The sequence below is a fragment of the Typopeltis vanoorti genome, chromosome 6 (genome assembly GCF_054136105.1).
Source record: "Typopeltis vanoorti isolate ZY-2024b chromosome 6, IOZ_Tvanoo_1.0, whole genome shotgun sequence".
In the NCBI taxonomy this organism is placed as follows: domain Eukaryota; kingdom Metazoa; phylum Arthropoda; class Arachnida; order Uropygi; family Thelyphonidae; genus Typopeltis; species Typopeltis vanoorti.
In genome coordinates, this window is record NC_143554.1 from 155,388,462 (window position 1) to 155,402,343 (window position 13,882).

The 13,882-nt window shown below is 39.8% G+C and overlaps 1 protein-coding gene across 4 annotated transcripts in view; it reads left to right on the forward strand.

Moving 5' to 3' along the window:
• The window catches only part of LOC150106126 (uncharacterized), a 424,317-nt gene that overhangs the window by 115,665 nt on the left and 294,770 nt on the right, over positions 1-13,882 (forward strand). For all 4 annotated transcript variants that reach the window (XM_090393871.1, XM_090393872.1, XM_090393873.1 and 1 more), the window contains one exon: positions 5,968-6,123. In XM_090393871.1, coding sequence (XP_090249997.1) covers positions 5,968-6,123 — 156 coding nt within the window. The remainder of the gene's footprint in view (positions 1-5,967; positions 6,124-13,882) is intronic.

Below are 13,882 nucleotides of genomic sequence, written 5' to 3' on the forward strand. Positions count from 1 at the left end.
GCTGGCTACATATCGAAAGACATCCTTAGGATTCTTTTTGGCTTCATTAGCTAACTGCTGTTCATACCTCTCTTTAGCTACCATCACTAACCAAGTCACGCTCCTTGCCTGGTTTTTGTAGACCTTGTGGAATTGGTTATTTCCACTTCTCTTATGCTGCCTCCACAATGCCCTTTTTCTCTATATTGCATGCTTAATCTCTTTATTCATTCATCTCACACCTACCTTATTTACCTCCTCACCCTTGGAATACATTTAGACATTGCATCTACTAGTTAGTTTTTGAAAATCCACCAAGCTGCATTGATCTCTTTTCCAGTTAACTCCTCATTCCATGCTACACCCGTAAGCTGTCTCCTGAGCTCTTCATAATCACCCCCCTTTTAGTTCCACATACACCCTTTTTCTCACAGAGGTCCTCACATTGCTGGCAACCACCCAGGTAATCACCTCATGGTCACTCTCACCAATTGGTGGATGATTTGACAACTCATTTATAATTACATCTTCTAATGAGGTGACCAAATCCAAGACTCTCAATCCTTGTGTGCCCTCTGTTACATACTGTCTGAGGTAGTTATCCCTCAAAAACTCAAGAAACTCATTTTCTTTACTTCCAGTTGCTATCTCTTCATTCCAGTCTATATTGCCATAATTAAAATCGTTCATAATGATCACCATTTTCTTATTTTCTTGGCTAATTTGATTATACATTTCATTATCACACTATCTACATTAACTGGTCTATAACAACATCCAACGAAGTATTTGATTCCATTCACTTCTATCTCACACCATACTACCTCAAAACCACTCGCACTATTTTCCTCTTGCATCTCTGCTTTGTATGGACATAACTCTTCCTCTATTATCAATAGCACTCCCCCTCTTTTTTTACTCCTTCCATCCTCAACGAAACACATCATACCCTCCCATCTCTATTCCTGTCAGGATGTTGTCCTCTTCCCATGTCTCACTTATTCTGACAATCTTTGGGTGAACAGACGCAATTAGTGCAACCACTTCATCTGCCTTGTCTCTTATACTTCTAGCATTTGTATACAAACACAACAGCTCATTTCTGGATCTAGAGTTAGCTCCACTGATACTACTCACTCGATGTGATCTCTCCATGCTCGACTGAGGCCATTTCCCTTTCTACTTATTCATTTTAGAACCCTTTTCAAATCCAGTTGTTTCCTCTTGATCCCAGGTCATCCCATTCCTTTCCTGTCTACACATGCTCTCACCTCCTCTTGGAGCATCCACCTTTCTCACACTGTGTATCCCTGTCCACCCTGAGCCTCCCCGTTTCCCTGCTCCTCTTGCACACCCAATCTCTCATTTCTATACTCATACCGCTCACTTTTCCATTCATAACCACCTCTTCAATCTCTACTGTCTTACTCTCATGCTCTTCCACATCACTTCCCACTTTATCTGATTCATTTTCTCTAATCACTTCTCTGCCTTCCAGCAGTAGTCTCACCAAGCGACTCACACCATAACCACTCAAATGCAGTCCATCGCTCCTATACAGTTCATTTCATCCTTCAAGCTCATTCTACACATTAACAAACTGTACTCCCATCTCTTCACACTTCAGCTAGCATATCATTCATAATCCTTGCTCTCTGCCTCATCTCACCACAGTCATACCTAGGCAACACGCTCACTACACTTCCTGTCACACTATTCTCTTTTATCCTTTTAAGCAGCCTCCTGATATCCATTCTGATGTGCTCTTTGTACTCTGTCAAATGATTCATACTTATTAAAACCATCACCTCCTTTGCTTGCTCCCTCCTCATATCCAATGCCTGAATCACTCTTCTCATTTTACCACCTGAAAAACATTTGTATGGACCATGTACATCTTATCATTCAGCACACCTTCAATAATGGAGTCGCCTACAATGTCACTCGCTCATCTTCCATTAACTCTTTCATGCCATCATGATTCGTTTTAATAGTTTTTACCCAAATTTTCTTAATTTCATTCCGCATCCATTTCATCTCTTGCTTCATCCAATCCAATTCAACTTCCAAATCTCACATTGCATTCTCTCTATCTTTCAATCTTTCTAATTTTCTAACTCTCGATCCCCTCTTCTCACTTTCACTCTTATTCATCCTTCTGTGTTTCCATTCTTTCGGTCCAACTTTCACTATTATTCATTCTTTCGATTTTTTCCACTTTCGATTCCTGCGTTATGCCATTTCCAGTTTATTCGTTCTCTCAATTTCATTTCCTTCTGCCACTCTGGCCTCACTTTCGTCCTTTTTAACATCTGTTACTGTTTTCAGATGACTCGTTTCCTTTTTTAATAATTTTTTAACATTTTTTTGCCTCTCTTTCACACCATCCTTCTCTTTTGAATGTACACTCATTTTCGGCATGACATTCTCGCTATTAACAATTTCTGTCATCATTTTCATTTTAGCATTCATCAGTTCCTCCTTCAGGTCACACTTCGCACACACCCTCCTTTCATCCACCCTAAACATCCACAAATCATGTATGTAATCGAAATAATAATATAGCACACCTCACACTTAATGAAACGACTGAAGTCTAAGTTAAAGTCATGGAATCACAAAGCCGTTGCCATGTTTCCTCTGCCGGTTACTACTCTAAGGTCTAATAATAACGAATTCGTAATTAAGTTTAGGCAAAACAATATTCCCCACACTAATAATAACTTTAGTGCATAACTTTTACAGCAGCTCTTACTCAAACAAATACTCACATATACTTAATTATTGCAAGAATAAATTATCTCAATCCGTAACCCTTCTTACTCACGTCCGCCAAGCATGACTCATGAGCGCCCTCTATTTCCTCTATCACCACAAATATATATGTGGTGATATATTATCAATTCCCACAGCCTTATTTACATCTAGTCTGCTCAACTTTCCATACACCTCTTGCTCATTTTTATAACACAGTCGTAAAGTTTCATAATTTCTAAAATGAATGCTGATCAACGTGTAACACTAAAGGAAAGGGATCTGTCTTTGTATGATAATAGATACATAATAGATGCTTAGCATGATAAAGGTCGATAAACTTTTGACAGATCATTATAGGATATTATAGGATATTTAATTATATGGAAGGTGGGGAGATGACAAGGGGGCATCTGTGGAAGTTAAGTTTGTTTGAATGGAACACTTTGGCTGTTGATGTAGTTCTATGAGGGAGCTGAAAAGTCAACACCTAGAATAACCACAAGAAAGAAAATATCTTAAAACCCTTTAACCTCCATGTTCATCAAATTAATGTTCTTTAATAAAATTTTTAAAAAAAGAACAAATTGATAATTTGTTCTTTTTCTTTTATTATTATTTATTATTATTATTATTATTATTATTATTATTATTATTATTATTATTAACATTTTATCTCCATGGATTCAGAGACTCATCGTGGGAGGTACACACTATTGCTCACAATGCTCATCCAACCGTGCTTTAAACTGATTCAGTGTGTCTACAACAACACACTCAGGCAATGCAGTCCACTCACCAACCATGCAAAGAACTTACTCCTTTCCTCACTCCTCTGCTCACACCCTCTTTATACAGTTTCCAGTGATGGCCTCTTGTTCTATCCCCGCTCCCATTCTATGAACAATCTCTTCTGTGTCGACCCAATAACAACACCTGACTAGCTTATTTGTCTCAATCATATCCCACTCTTCCTCCTATTCATGAGGCTCTGCAACTTACATTCTTTCAATCTCTCCTTGTACTCCACATTCTAGACCACTGACCACCTTTGTGAATCTTCCCTGGACCCTTTCCAACATATCCTCATCACAATGAAAACCCAGTGGCCAAATCTGTGAACAGTAATCCATATGAGGCCTTATGCAATGGAATCATAACCTCTCTATTTCTGCATGTCAGTGTCCTTTCCATCATTGCCATTATTTGATGTGATGTCTTCACAACTTGTGCAATGTGGCCCCTGAATTTCAGGTCCTTGTCCACCATCACTCCTAGATCTCTCATCTCCTCTACTTCCGTTAAAGTTTCATCACCAAGTGCATACTTTGCATCCCATCATTGCTTACCAAATCTCAAAACCTTGCACTTTGCAACATTGAATTGACAGTTCCACTTACCTACCCATGCATGCAATCCATTCATGTTCTTTTGTGAGGCCATAACATCCACTTCACTCTGCATTGCTCTCCCCAGTTTTGCTTCATCTACAAACATATCACTAGTTAAACACATCCCAATACAATTAACATACAAATTAAACAACACTGGCCCCAAAACTGACCCCTGCAGCACCACTTGTGACCTTTCTCTTTCAGGATACCTATCTGATAGCTAGTCACTAATCCAACTCAAAAATCTGTTATCCAGTCCCATCTGTTTCAATTTATTTAAGCACTTGTTGTGTGGCAGTCTATCAAAAGCCTTTGCAAAATCTAAATACACCACTGTACATGCATCTCTCCTGTCCAAGGTATTTGTCATCATCTTATAGTACATAAGTAAGTTAGTGAAACATGATCTCCCCTTAACAAACCAATGATAACAACCACAGAGAATAGTACTGTTATCAGTCCATTTTTGTATCCTACTTCTCACTAATCTTTCTAGTACCTTCGCCACAACTCCCGATATACAGACCAGCCTATAATTTGAAGCTACAGCCTTTATCACTTTTATGCAGTGGAACAATTTTATCCTCCTTCCACTCCCTTGGAACCTGTACATTGTAAGACTTTGTAAGGTTGTTATCATTGGTATTAAACAGGCATATCAATGATACTGTCAGTTCCCTGGAACATTCCCTTAAGATGCATGGTGATATGCCATCTAATCCTATCGCCTTATTGACATCGAGGTTATTTATTCCCTCAAATAACTCATGCTCACTCACGATTAAGCCATTCCTTCCTATGTTCCTCCCCCTCCTAGAATGAAACACCCTTATAAATTGATCACCGAATACCTCAACAATGTCTTCTGCAGCAGTTACCATTCTATAATTTTCATCCATTAACTTTCTCTTACCATGATCATTTTTCCTTCTACTTGCCACACATCTAAAAAATTCTCTAGGGTTTTTCTCTGCCTGATTTGCCAATTTCTGCCCATACTCCATTTTTTATTTTCCTTACTAACTGAGTCACCCTCCTGGCTTGTTCTTTATACTCTTCATGTAACTGATTATTACCATTGTTCCTCTTGTACTTCCTCCAAAGTACTTTCTTTTTTCAGATGTCATGCTTAAGCCCCTCATGCATCCATTTTACACCTACCTTATTCAGCCTTTTAGCCTTAGGAATACATTCACACATTGATGCTGTTATGTATTTCTTTGTCAGTTCCCATGCTGCATTTATTTCCTTACCACTGAACTCCTTGTTCCATGCTATAGCTCCAAGCTGTTTACTAAGTTTGTCATAACTACCAGCCTTATAATTTTACATATATCCTTTCCTCACAAGAGTAGCCACAATATCAGTGATCACTTCATGATCACTTTCACCAACTGGAGAAAAGTGTGAAACTCCTCTCGCAATTACATCCTCTGATGAAATGATCAGATCTAGAACTCTCGATCCTCGCATGCCCTCCTTTATGTGCTGCCTGAGATAGTTATCTATCAAGAACTCGAGAATTCATTTTCCTTATTCCCAAATGCTATTTCTTCATTGAAATATATACTACAATAATTAAAATCACCCATAATAATTATGCTTCCTTTGTTCACTAATCCAAGTTCTTTATATATTTCAGGATTATCATGGGGGGTAATCCTGATTATCAAACTTTTCAGCATGCCATTGTAGTGTGAATGGTTTTAAGAGAAAGTATGACAGCTGGTGTGTGTGATGTATGGCCTCCCTCGATGAGTCCTTAACTCCCTGGAAGTCTAATAATAATGATATTAGTAAATAGAAAATTTCATGTTTTTTTTTTTTTTCCTTTTCACAGAAGAATCAGTCATGTTTAAAAAGCACATCCAGTGGTCCAGACAGTAACCTACAAAGTAGCTCAGCAAATCTGAAGAAATGCATGACTTCTGAATATGTTCAACAGACCACTAATTGTTCTCATTGTGGAGATGAATTTTCAATGGAAGAAATTGCAGTAAGTTTTAGACTAAATATCAATATCATAATCTGTAGAGAGGACCAAAAAGGCTTCAGAGACAATCTCTTTCTTTCTTCTTAAAAAAAAAAATAAAAATAGAATAATAATCATGTGTATCTGTTAATCATTATTAATAATGAAAATCCTGAACATGTTGCTCCTAATTAGTATATATCTAATGTAAATGCTGGAAAAAGAAATAATATAAATACTATTTAAAATTCATGCAAATTATAGGAACTGAAATAAGAATTTTGTTCAAATTCTGTAAAATTGCTCTGATCCTTTAAACAAATAATATGTATTATATGCATTATAAAACAGCTGATATGTATTATAACATATATAATGGAATAACATAGCTTTAATAGATGTTAATATAATTCTTTATTTCTTCTTCCCATTGTTCCCAAAGGACTGTAGAGTAGGAAATATTCCTCACAGATATCTTCCTCTCAGTCCATGAATGACACTTTATTTTTAGCTTGATTATTATTATTATTATTATTATTATTATTATTATTATTATTATTATTATTCAGGCCTCCATGGAGTCAAAAGACTCACGTGAGAGGTCCTTCCTAAGAACATAAAGTCTGTCAAGACTCATCGAAGGGAAGTCACCCGCTGAGAAACACAAAGTCTATCATACCACTCCTTAAACTCATTGACCGTTCTCACCCTCACCACTCTATCAGGCAATGCATTCCACGGCTCAACCACCCTCCATGCAAAGAAACCACTCCTCACCCTCTTGCTCACAGTTTCCTTTCGTAACTTCCAGGGATGGCCTCTTGTCATCACTCCTTCCCACTGTTCAACCAAGTGAAAGAACTCCCCAGTGTCAACCCTGTAACCACCTCTCAACAGTTTAAAAGTCTCAATCATATCACCTCTCCTTCTTCTATCCGCCAAACTCTGCAGTCCAAATTCCCTCAGCTGATTCTCATAACTATCCTTGTACAGTCCTGAAACTATCTTTGTCATCCGTCTTTGTATCCTTTCCACAGTTAATTTATCCCCTTCAAATCCTGGGGACCAAATCTGAGAACAGTAATCCAAGTGTGGTCTGATCAGAGACTTATACAATGGAATAATAACCCTCTTATCTCTGCAGGTCAGTGTCCTTCTCATAATTGCAGCAATCCTCTGTGTTACCTTCACCACCTTTGCAATATGTCCCCTAAACTTCAGGTTTCTATCAATCATCAACCCCAGATCTCTTGTTTCCCCAACTTCCTCCAGTATAACTCATCCCATAGGGTATACAGCATCCCATCGATGTTTCCCAAACCTCAAGACCGTACATTTTGCTGCATTAAATTGAAACCCCCAATCATTTGCCCATCTATCTGCCCAGGAGTTTCTCCAATCATTTGCCCAGGAGTATCCAGAATAAGGGAGAAGAATTGGTGGCGCAGATAGCATCAGCCTGGCCAAAAATTATTGCGATCACTGAGACGTGGTTGACAGAAGGGGATATAACAACAGGAATAGAAGTCGCTGGGTATAGCATTTTTCATCAGGATAGGAGGTGAAAGCGTGGTGGTGGGGTACTGCTTATGATAAGTGATGACCTATGTCCTCTAAGAGTGGAGAATTTGGAAGGAAGTGAGACAAATGATTTTGAGAGCGTATGGTGTGAGGTAGAGGTAGGCAAGACAGGATATTTAGTGGGGTGTTGCTACAGACCCAGGAGCACAGAGGATGGAGACCAGAAGATGTTTAGACAGCTAAGTTTGGCGAGTGCAAGAAGAATGATTGTTATGGGAGATTTTAACTTCAGTTGTATAAATTGGAGAGAGGAAGATGCATGTAGCAATAGGAGAATGGAATTTCTAGAATTCTTGAGGGACAAATGTCTTAGGCAACATGTAACAGAGGGAACAAGAGGTTCAAAAGTTTTGGATGTGGTTATAGCAACAGAAGAGTTGATAATAACTGAGTTGACATCTCTCCCACCAGTTGGAGAGAGTGACCATATGGTGTTGACTTGGAAAATGAATAGACATGCAGGAGTATCAAAGAGACAGGAACTTATGTGGAATTATAAGGCAGGTGATTATAATAGTCTTAGACGTCAACTTCGGGAAGTTTCATGGAGGGAGGAATTGGAAGGCCGAGATATTGTTAGTGCGTTGGAAATTGTGAAAGAATATTTGTTATCAGCAATGATAACAAATATTCTTTCACATGATGTAAGATGTATTCCACTAGTGAAGAAGAAGAGGACGCAATTTGGAGTAAAGTGGATGACAAGCAATATTAAACAGGAATTGCATGCGAAAAAGAGGCTATGGAAGAGATATAAGGAGACAGGTGAAGAGATCCATGAGGAATATAAGACACAGGCCAGAAGAGTGACTAGTGTGGTAAGGAAAGCGAAACTGGAATATGAGAGAAGATTGGCCCTAAGATCCAAAGAAAATCCTAGGGAATTTTTTAGCTATGTGGCCAGTAGGAGGAGAAATGACTATGGAAGAATGATATTGTGGGATAAAAATGGGAATAGAGTGACTGATGCAGAGGACATAGTGGAATTGTTCAATGAACACTTTATTGGAGTATTTCATCCTAGAGGAGTCAGTTTTAATGCTAGAGGGATAGGACTGGTTCGAGGTCTGGAGGTACAGGAGGAGAGTGTGTTTCAGATACTGAGTACTCTGGATGTCAGTAAAGCTGTAGGACTGGATGGTATTTCACCACGATTTTTGAGAGAATGTGCTAGGGAATTGACAGTGCCTTTAACCTAGCTTTTCAATGAAAGTCAGGCTTTGGCAAAGGTGCCCAGGGAATGGAAGGAAGGTAAGATAGTGCCATTGCATAAGGGTGGTAACAGACTGGAAGTGTCTAATTATAGGCCAGTCTGTGTGTCATCAGTAGTTGTTAAGATCTTGGAGAAAGTAGTGAGGGACCGTATACAGCACTGGGCAGATGAGGGTAATGTTATCTGTGGGAGTCAACATGGATTTGTGAAAGGGTGCTCTTGTTTTAGCAATATGCTAGCCTTTTATAATAAAGTTACAAGAACATTAGATGAGGGAAAAGCATATACTGCAATTTTCTTAGACTTAGCAAAGGCATTTGACAGGGTGACACATGACAAGCTGATATTTAAGTTGCAACACATGGGTCTGGATGTCAGATTGGTCAACTGGATTCAAGATTGGCTGTCTGACAGGTATCAGAGAGTTGTGTATGGTGGAGCAGTTTCCAGGAGGCAGAGGGTTACAAGTGGGGTCCCACAGGGCTCAGTACTAGGACCTATATTGTTTAATCTTTATATCAATGACATAGCCAGTGGATTGCAGAGGGATATTCAGTTGTTTGCAGATGATGCGAAGCTGGGAAGGATTATTAGTAATAGTGCAGATGTGGTAGCCCTGCAAGAGGATTTAAATAAGCTAGATAGATGGGCAAATGAATGGGGCTGTCTGTTCAAATCAGCAAAATGTAAGGTCTTGAGGTTTGGGAAACATCGATGGGATGCTGCATATTCTATGGGAGGAGTTATACCGGAGGAAGTAGGGGATACAAGAGATCTGGGGTTGATGATTGATAGAAACCTGAAGTTTAGGGGACATATTGCAAAGGTGGTGAAGGTAACACAGAGGATTGCTGCTATTATGAGAAGGACACTGACTTGCAGAGATAAGAGGGTTATCATTCCGTTGTTTAAGTCTCTGATCAGACCACACTTGGACTATTGTTCTCAGATTTGGTCCCCAGGATTTGCAGGGGATAAATTAACTGTGGAAAGGATACAAAGACGGATGACAATGATGGTTTCAGGACTGTACAAGGATAGTTATGAGGATCGGCTGAGAGAATGTGGACTGCAGAGTTTGGTGGATAGAAGAAGGAGAGGTGATATGATTGAGACTTTTAAACTGTTGAGAGGTGGTTACAGGGTTAACACTGAGGAGTTCTTTCGCTTGGTTGAACAACAGGAAGGAGTGATGACAAGAGGCCATCCCTGGAAGTTATGAAAGGAAATTGTGAGCAAGAGGGTAAGGAGTGGTTTCTTCGTGTGGAGGGTGGTTGAGCCGTGGAATGCATTGCCTGATGGAGTGGTGGGAGTGAAAACGGTCAGTGAGTTTAAAGTGTGGTATGATAGACTTTGTGTTTCTCAGGGGGGGACCTCCCCTCGATGAGTCTTGACAGACTTTATGTCTTAGGAAGGATCTCCCTCGATGAGTCTTTTGACTCCTTGGAGGCCTGAATAATAATAATAATATCTAGCTTATTCAAATCCTCTTGCAGGGCTACCACATCTGCACTATTACTAATAATCCTTCCCAGCTTCGCATCATCTGCAAACAACTGAATATCCTCTTGCAATCCACTGGCAATGTCATTGATATAAAGGTTAAACAATATAGGTCCTAGTACTGAGCCCTGTGGGACCCCACTTGTAACCCTCTGTCTCCTTAAAACTGCTCCACCATACACAACTCTCTGATACCTATCAGACAGCCAATCCTGAATCCAGTTGACCAATCTGACATCCAGACCCATGTGTTGCAACTTAAATATCAGCTTATCATGTGGCACCCTGTCAAATGCCTTTGCTAAGTCTAAGAAAATTGCTGTATATGCTTTTCCCTCATCTAATGTTCTTGTAATTTTATTATAAAAGGCTAGCATATTGCTAAAACAAGAGCACCCTTTCACAAATCCATGTTGACTCCCACAGATAACATTACCCTCATCTGCCCAGTGCTGTATACGGTCCCTCACTACTTTCTCCAAGATCATAACAACTAATGATGACACACAGACTGGTCTATAATTAGAAACTTCCAGTCTGTTACCACCCTTATGCAGTGGCACTATCTTACCTTCCTTCCATTCCCTGGGCACCTTTGCTGAAGCCAGACTTTCATTGAAAAGCTAGGTTAAAGGCACTGTCAGTTCCCTACCACATTCTCTCAAAACTCGTGGTAAAATACCATTCAGTCCCAAAGCTTTATTGACATCCTGAGTTCTCAGTATCTCAAACACACTATCCTCCTGTACCTGTAAACCTTGAACCTGCCCTATCCCTCTAGCATTAAAACTGACTCCTCCAGAATGAAATACTCCAATAAAGTGGTCATTGAACAATTCCGCTATGTCCTCTGCATCAGTCACTCTATTCCCATTTTTATCCCATAATATCATTCTTCCACAGTCATTTTTCCTCCTACTGGCCACATAGCTAAAAAATTCCCTAGGATTTTCTTTGGATCTTAGCGCCAATCTCCTTTCATATTTCAGTTTTGCTTTCCTTACCACAGTAGTCACTCTTCTGGCCTGTGTCTTATATTCCTCATGGATCTCTTCACCTGTCTCCTTATATCTCTTCCATAGCCTCTTTTTCACATGCAATTCCTGTTTAATATTGTTTGTCATCCACTTTACTCCAAATTGTGTCCTCTTCTTCTTCACTAGTGGAATACATCTTACATCATGTGAAAGAATATTTGTTATCATTGCTGATAACAAATATTCTTTCACAATTTCCAACGCACTAACGATATCTCGGCCTTCCAATTCCTCACTCCATGAAACTTCCCGAAGTTGATGTCTAAGACTATTATAATCACCTGCATTATAATTCCACATAAGTTCCCGTCTCTGTGATACTCCTGTATGTCTATTCATTTTCTAAGTCCAAACCATATGGTCACTCTCTCCAACTGGTGGGAGAGATGTCATCTCAGTTAATATCAACTCTTCTTATGCTATAACCAAATCCAAAACTCTTGGACCTCTTGTTCCCTCTGTTACATGTTGCCTAAGACATTTGTCCCTCAAGAATTCTAGAAATTCCATTCCACTATTGCTACATGCATCTTCCTCTTTCTCTCCAATTTATACTACTATAGTTAAAATCTCCGATAACAATCATTCTTCTTGCACTTCCCAAACTTAGCTGTCTAAACATCTTCTGGTCCCCATCCTCCGTGCTCCTAGGTCTGTTGCAACACCCCACTAAATATCCTGTCTTGCCTACCTCTACCTCACACCATATGCTTTCAAAATCATTTGTCTCACTTCCTTCCAAAGCCTCCACTCTTAGAGGACATAGGTCATCACTTATCATAAGCAGTACCCCACCACCGCGCTTTCCCCTCCTATCATGACGAAAAATGCTATACCCAGCGACTTCTATTCCTGTTATTATATCCCCTTCTGTCAACCACCTCTCAGTGATCCCAATAATTTTTGGCCAGGCTGATGCTATCTGCGCCACCAATTCCTCTCCCTTATTCTGGATACTCCTGGGATTAGTATAAAGCATATAAATGCCATTGTTTCTATACCCAGCATTATCCCTTCTAGACTCCACTATGCTCAGTTTTACCTGACATCGTCTCCCTTCTCCCATGCATCCATTCCCACAAGAGACCACCCCTGCTATCATCCTCTCTGGGACACACTGACCTCTTCAGAACAGCAATCTCTCCAGATGCCTACGTCTTTCCTCATTCAAATGTAAATGGTCTCTCGTATACAATTCCTTTCTTTCCTCAAACGCACTCCAAGTATCCACATATACCAGTCCTCTCTCCTCACACATTCTTGCTATTATGCCATTCAATATCACCGCTCTTCTGCTCAGCTCATCATTATCATACCTAGGCAACATGCACACTATTTTTCCTCTCTCTGTCTTCTTCCATACAGTCTCAAGCAAAAATCTCATATATGTCTCGCTGCCCGACTTACATTACCACTCAAGTCATTCGTTCCTACCATCACAATCATCTCATCCACCCTTTCACATCTCTTAATTGCCATAGCCACCCTTTCTGTTGCTCCTCCTGGCAAACACTCCTCACGCATCCTATCTTGAACACCACAGATCATTGAGTTGCCATACATTATACCTCTTACCATTCCCTCTCTCCTATTGTTTCCATTCTCTCTTCTTCTTTCATTCCCATAGATCTCTCCCGTTCCCTCTCCTCTACTGCTATTCTCTCTTCTAGAATTCCCATACCTCTCTCTCTCCTACTGTTTCCATTCTCTCCTCTTCTAGCACTCCCATACATCTCTCTCATTCCCTCTCTCCTACTGTTTCCATTTTCTCCACTTCTAGCACTTCCATATCCCTCTCTCATTCTGTCTCTCCTACTGTTTCCATCCTCTCGTCTTCTAGCATTCCCATACCTCTCTCTCATTCCTTCTCTCCTACCATTTCCATTCTCTCATCTTCTAGCACTTCCATATATCTCTCTCTCTCATTCTCTCTCTCCTACTGTTTCCATCCTCTCGTCTGCTAGCATTCCCATAGCTCTCTCTTATTCCCTCTCTTCTACTGTTTCCTTTCTCTCCTCTTCTAACACTCCCTAAATTCTCTCTCTCTCCTACTCTGATTCGCCTTGCATTTATCTCTTCCATTCTCCTAATCTTATCTTTCATACTTCTGCTCTCATTCACAAGACATTCCACCTCCTCTTTCAACTCATCTATCTCCCTCTGCAGGTCAGTTACTCTTAATCTAAATTCACTCTCCCAAACAAAACCATCTCCTAAACTTTCACAGTCACTCACACCTTCCACACTATTAACTATTATTTTCTCATTCGTATATATCTTTTTTCATTCTCTCCTATCACACTACTCGTCTTCCTACATTCATTCGCTGTTCCTGGAGCAACAGTCAGATATCGATGTTTCTAATGCACTTATTTCCTCTAACTGCCTGCATTTTGCGCATATACGCTCTCCGCTCTCTTTCACAAGCCACATATCTAATTCCCGAGAC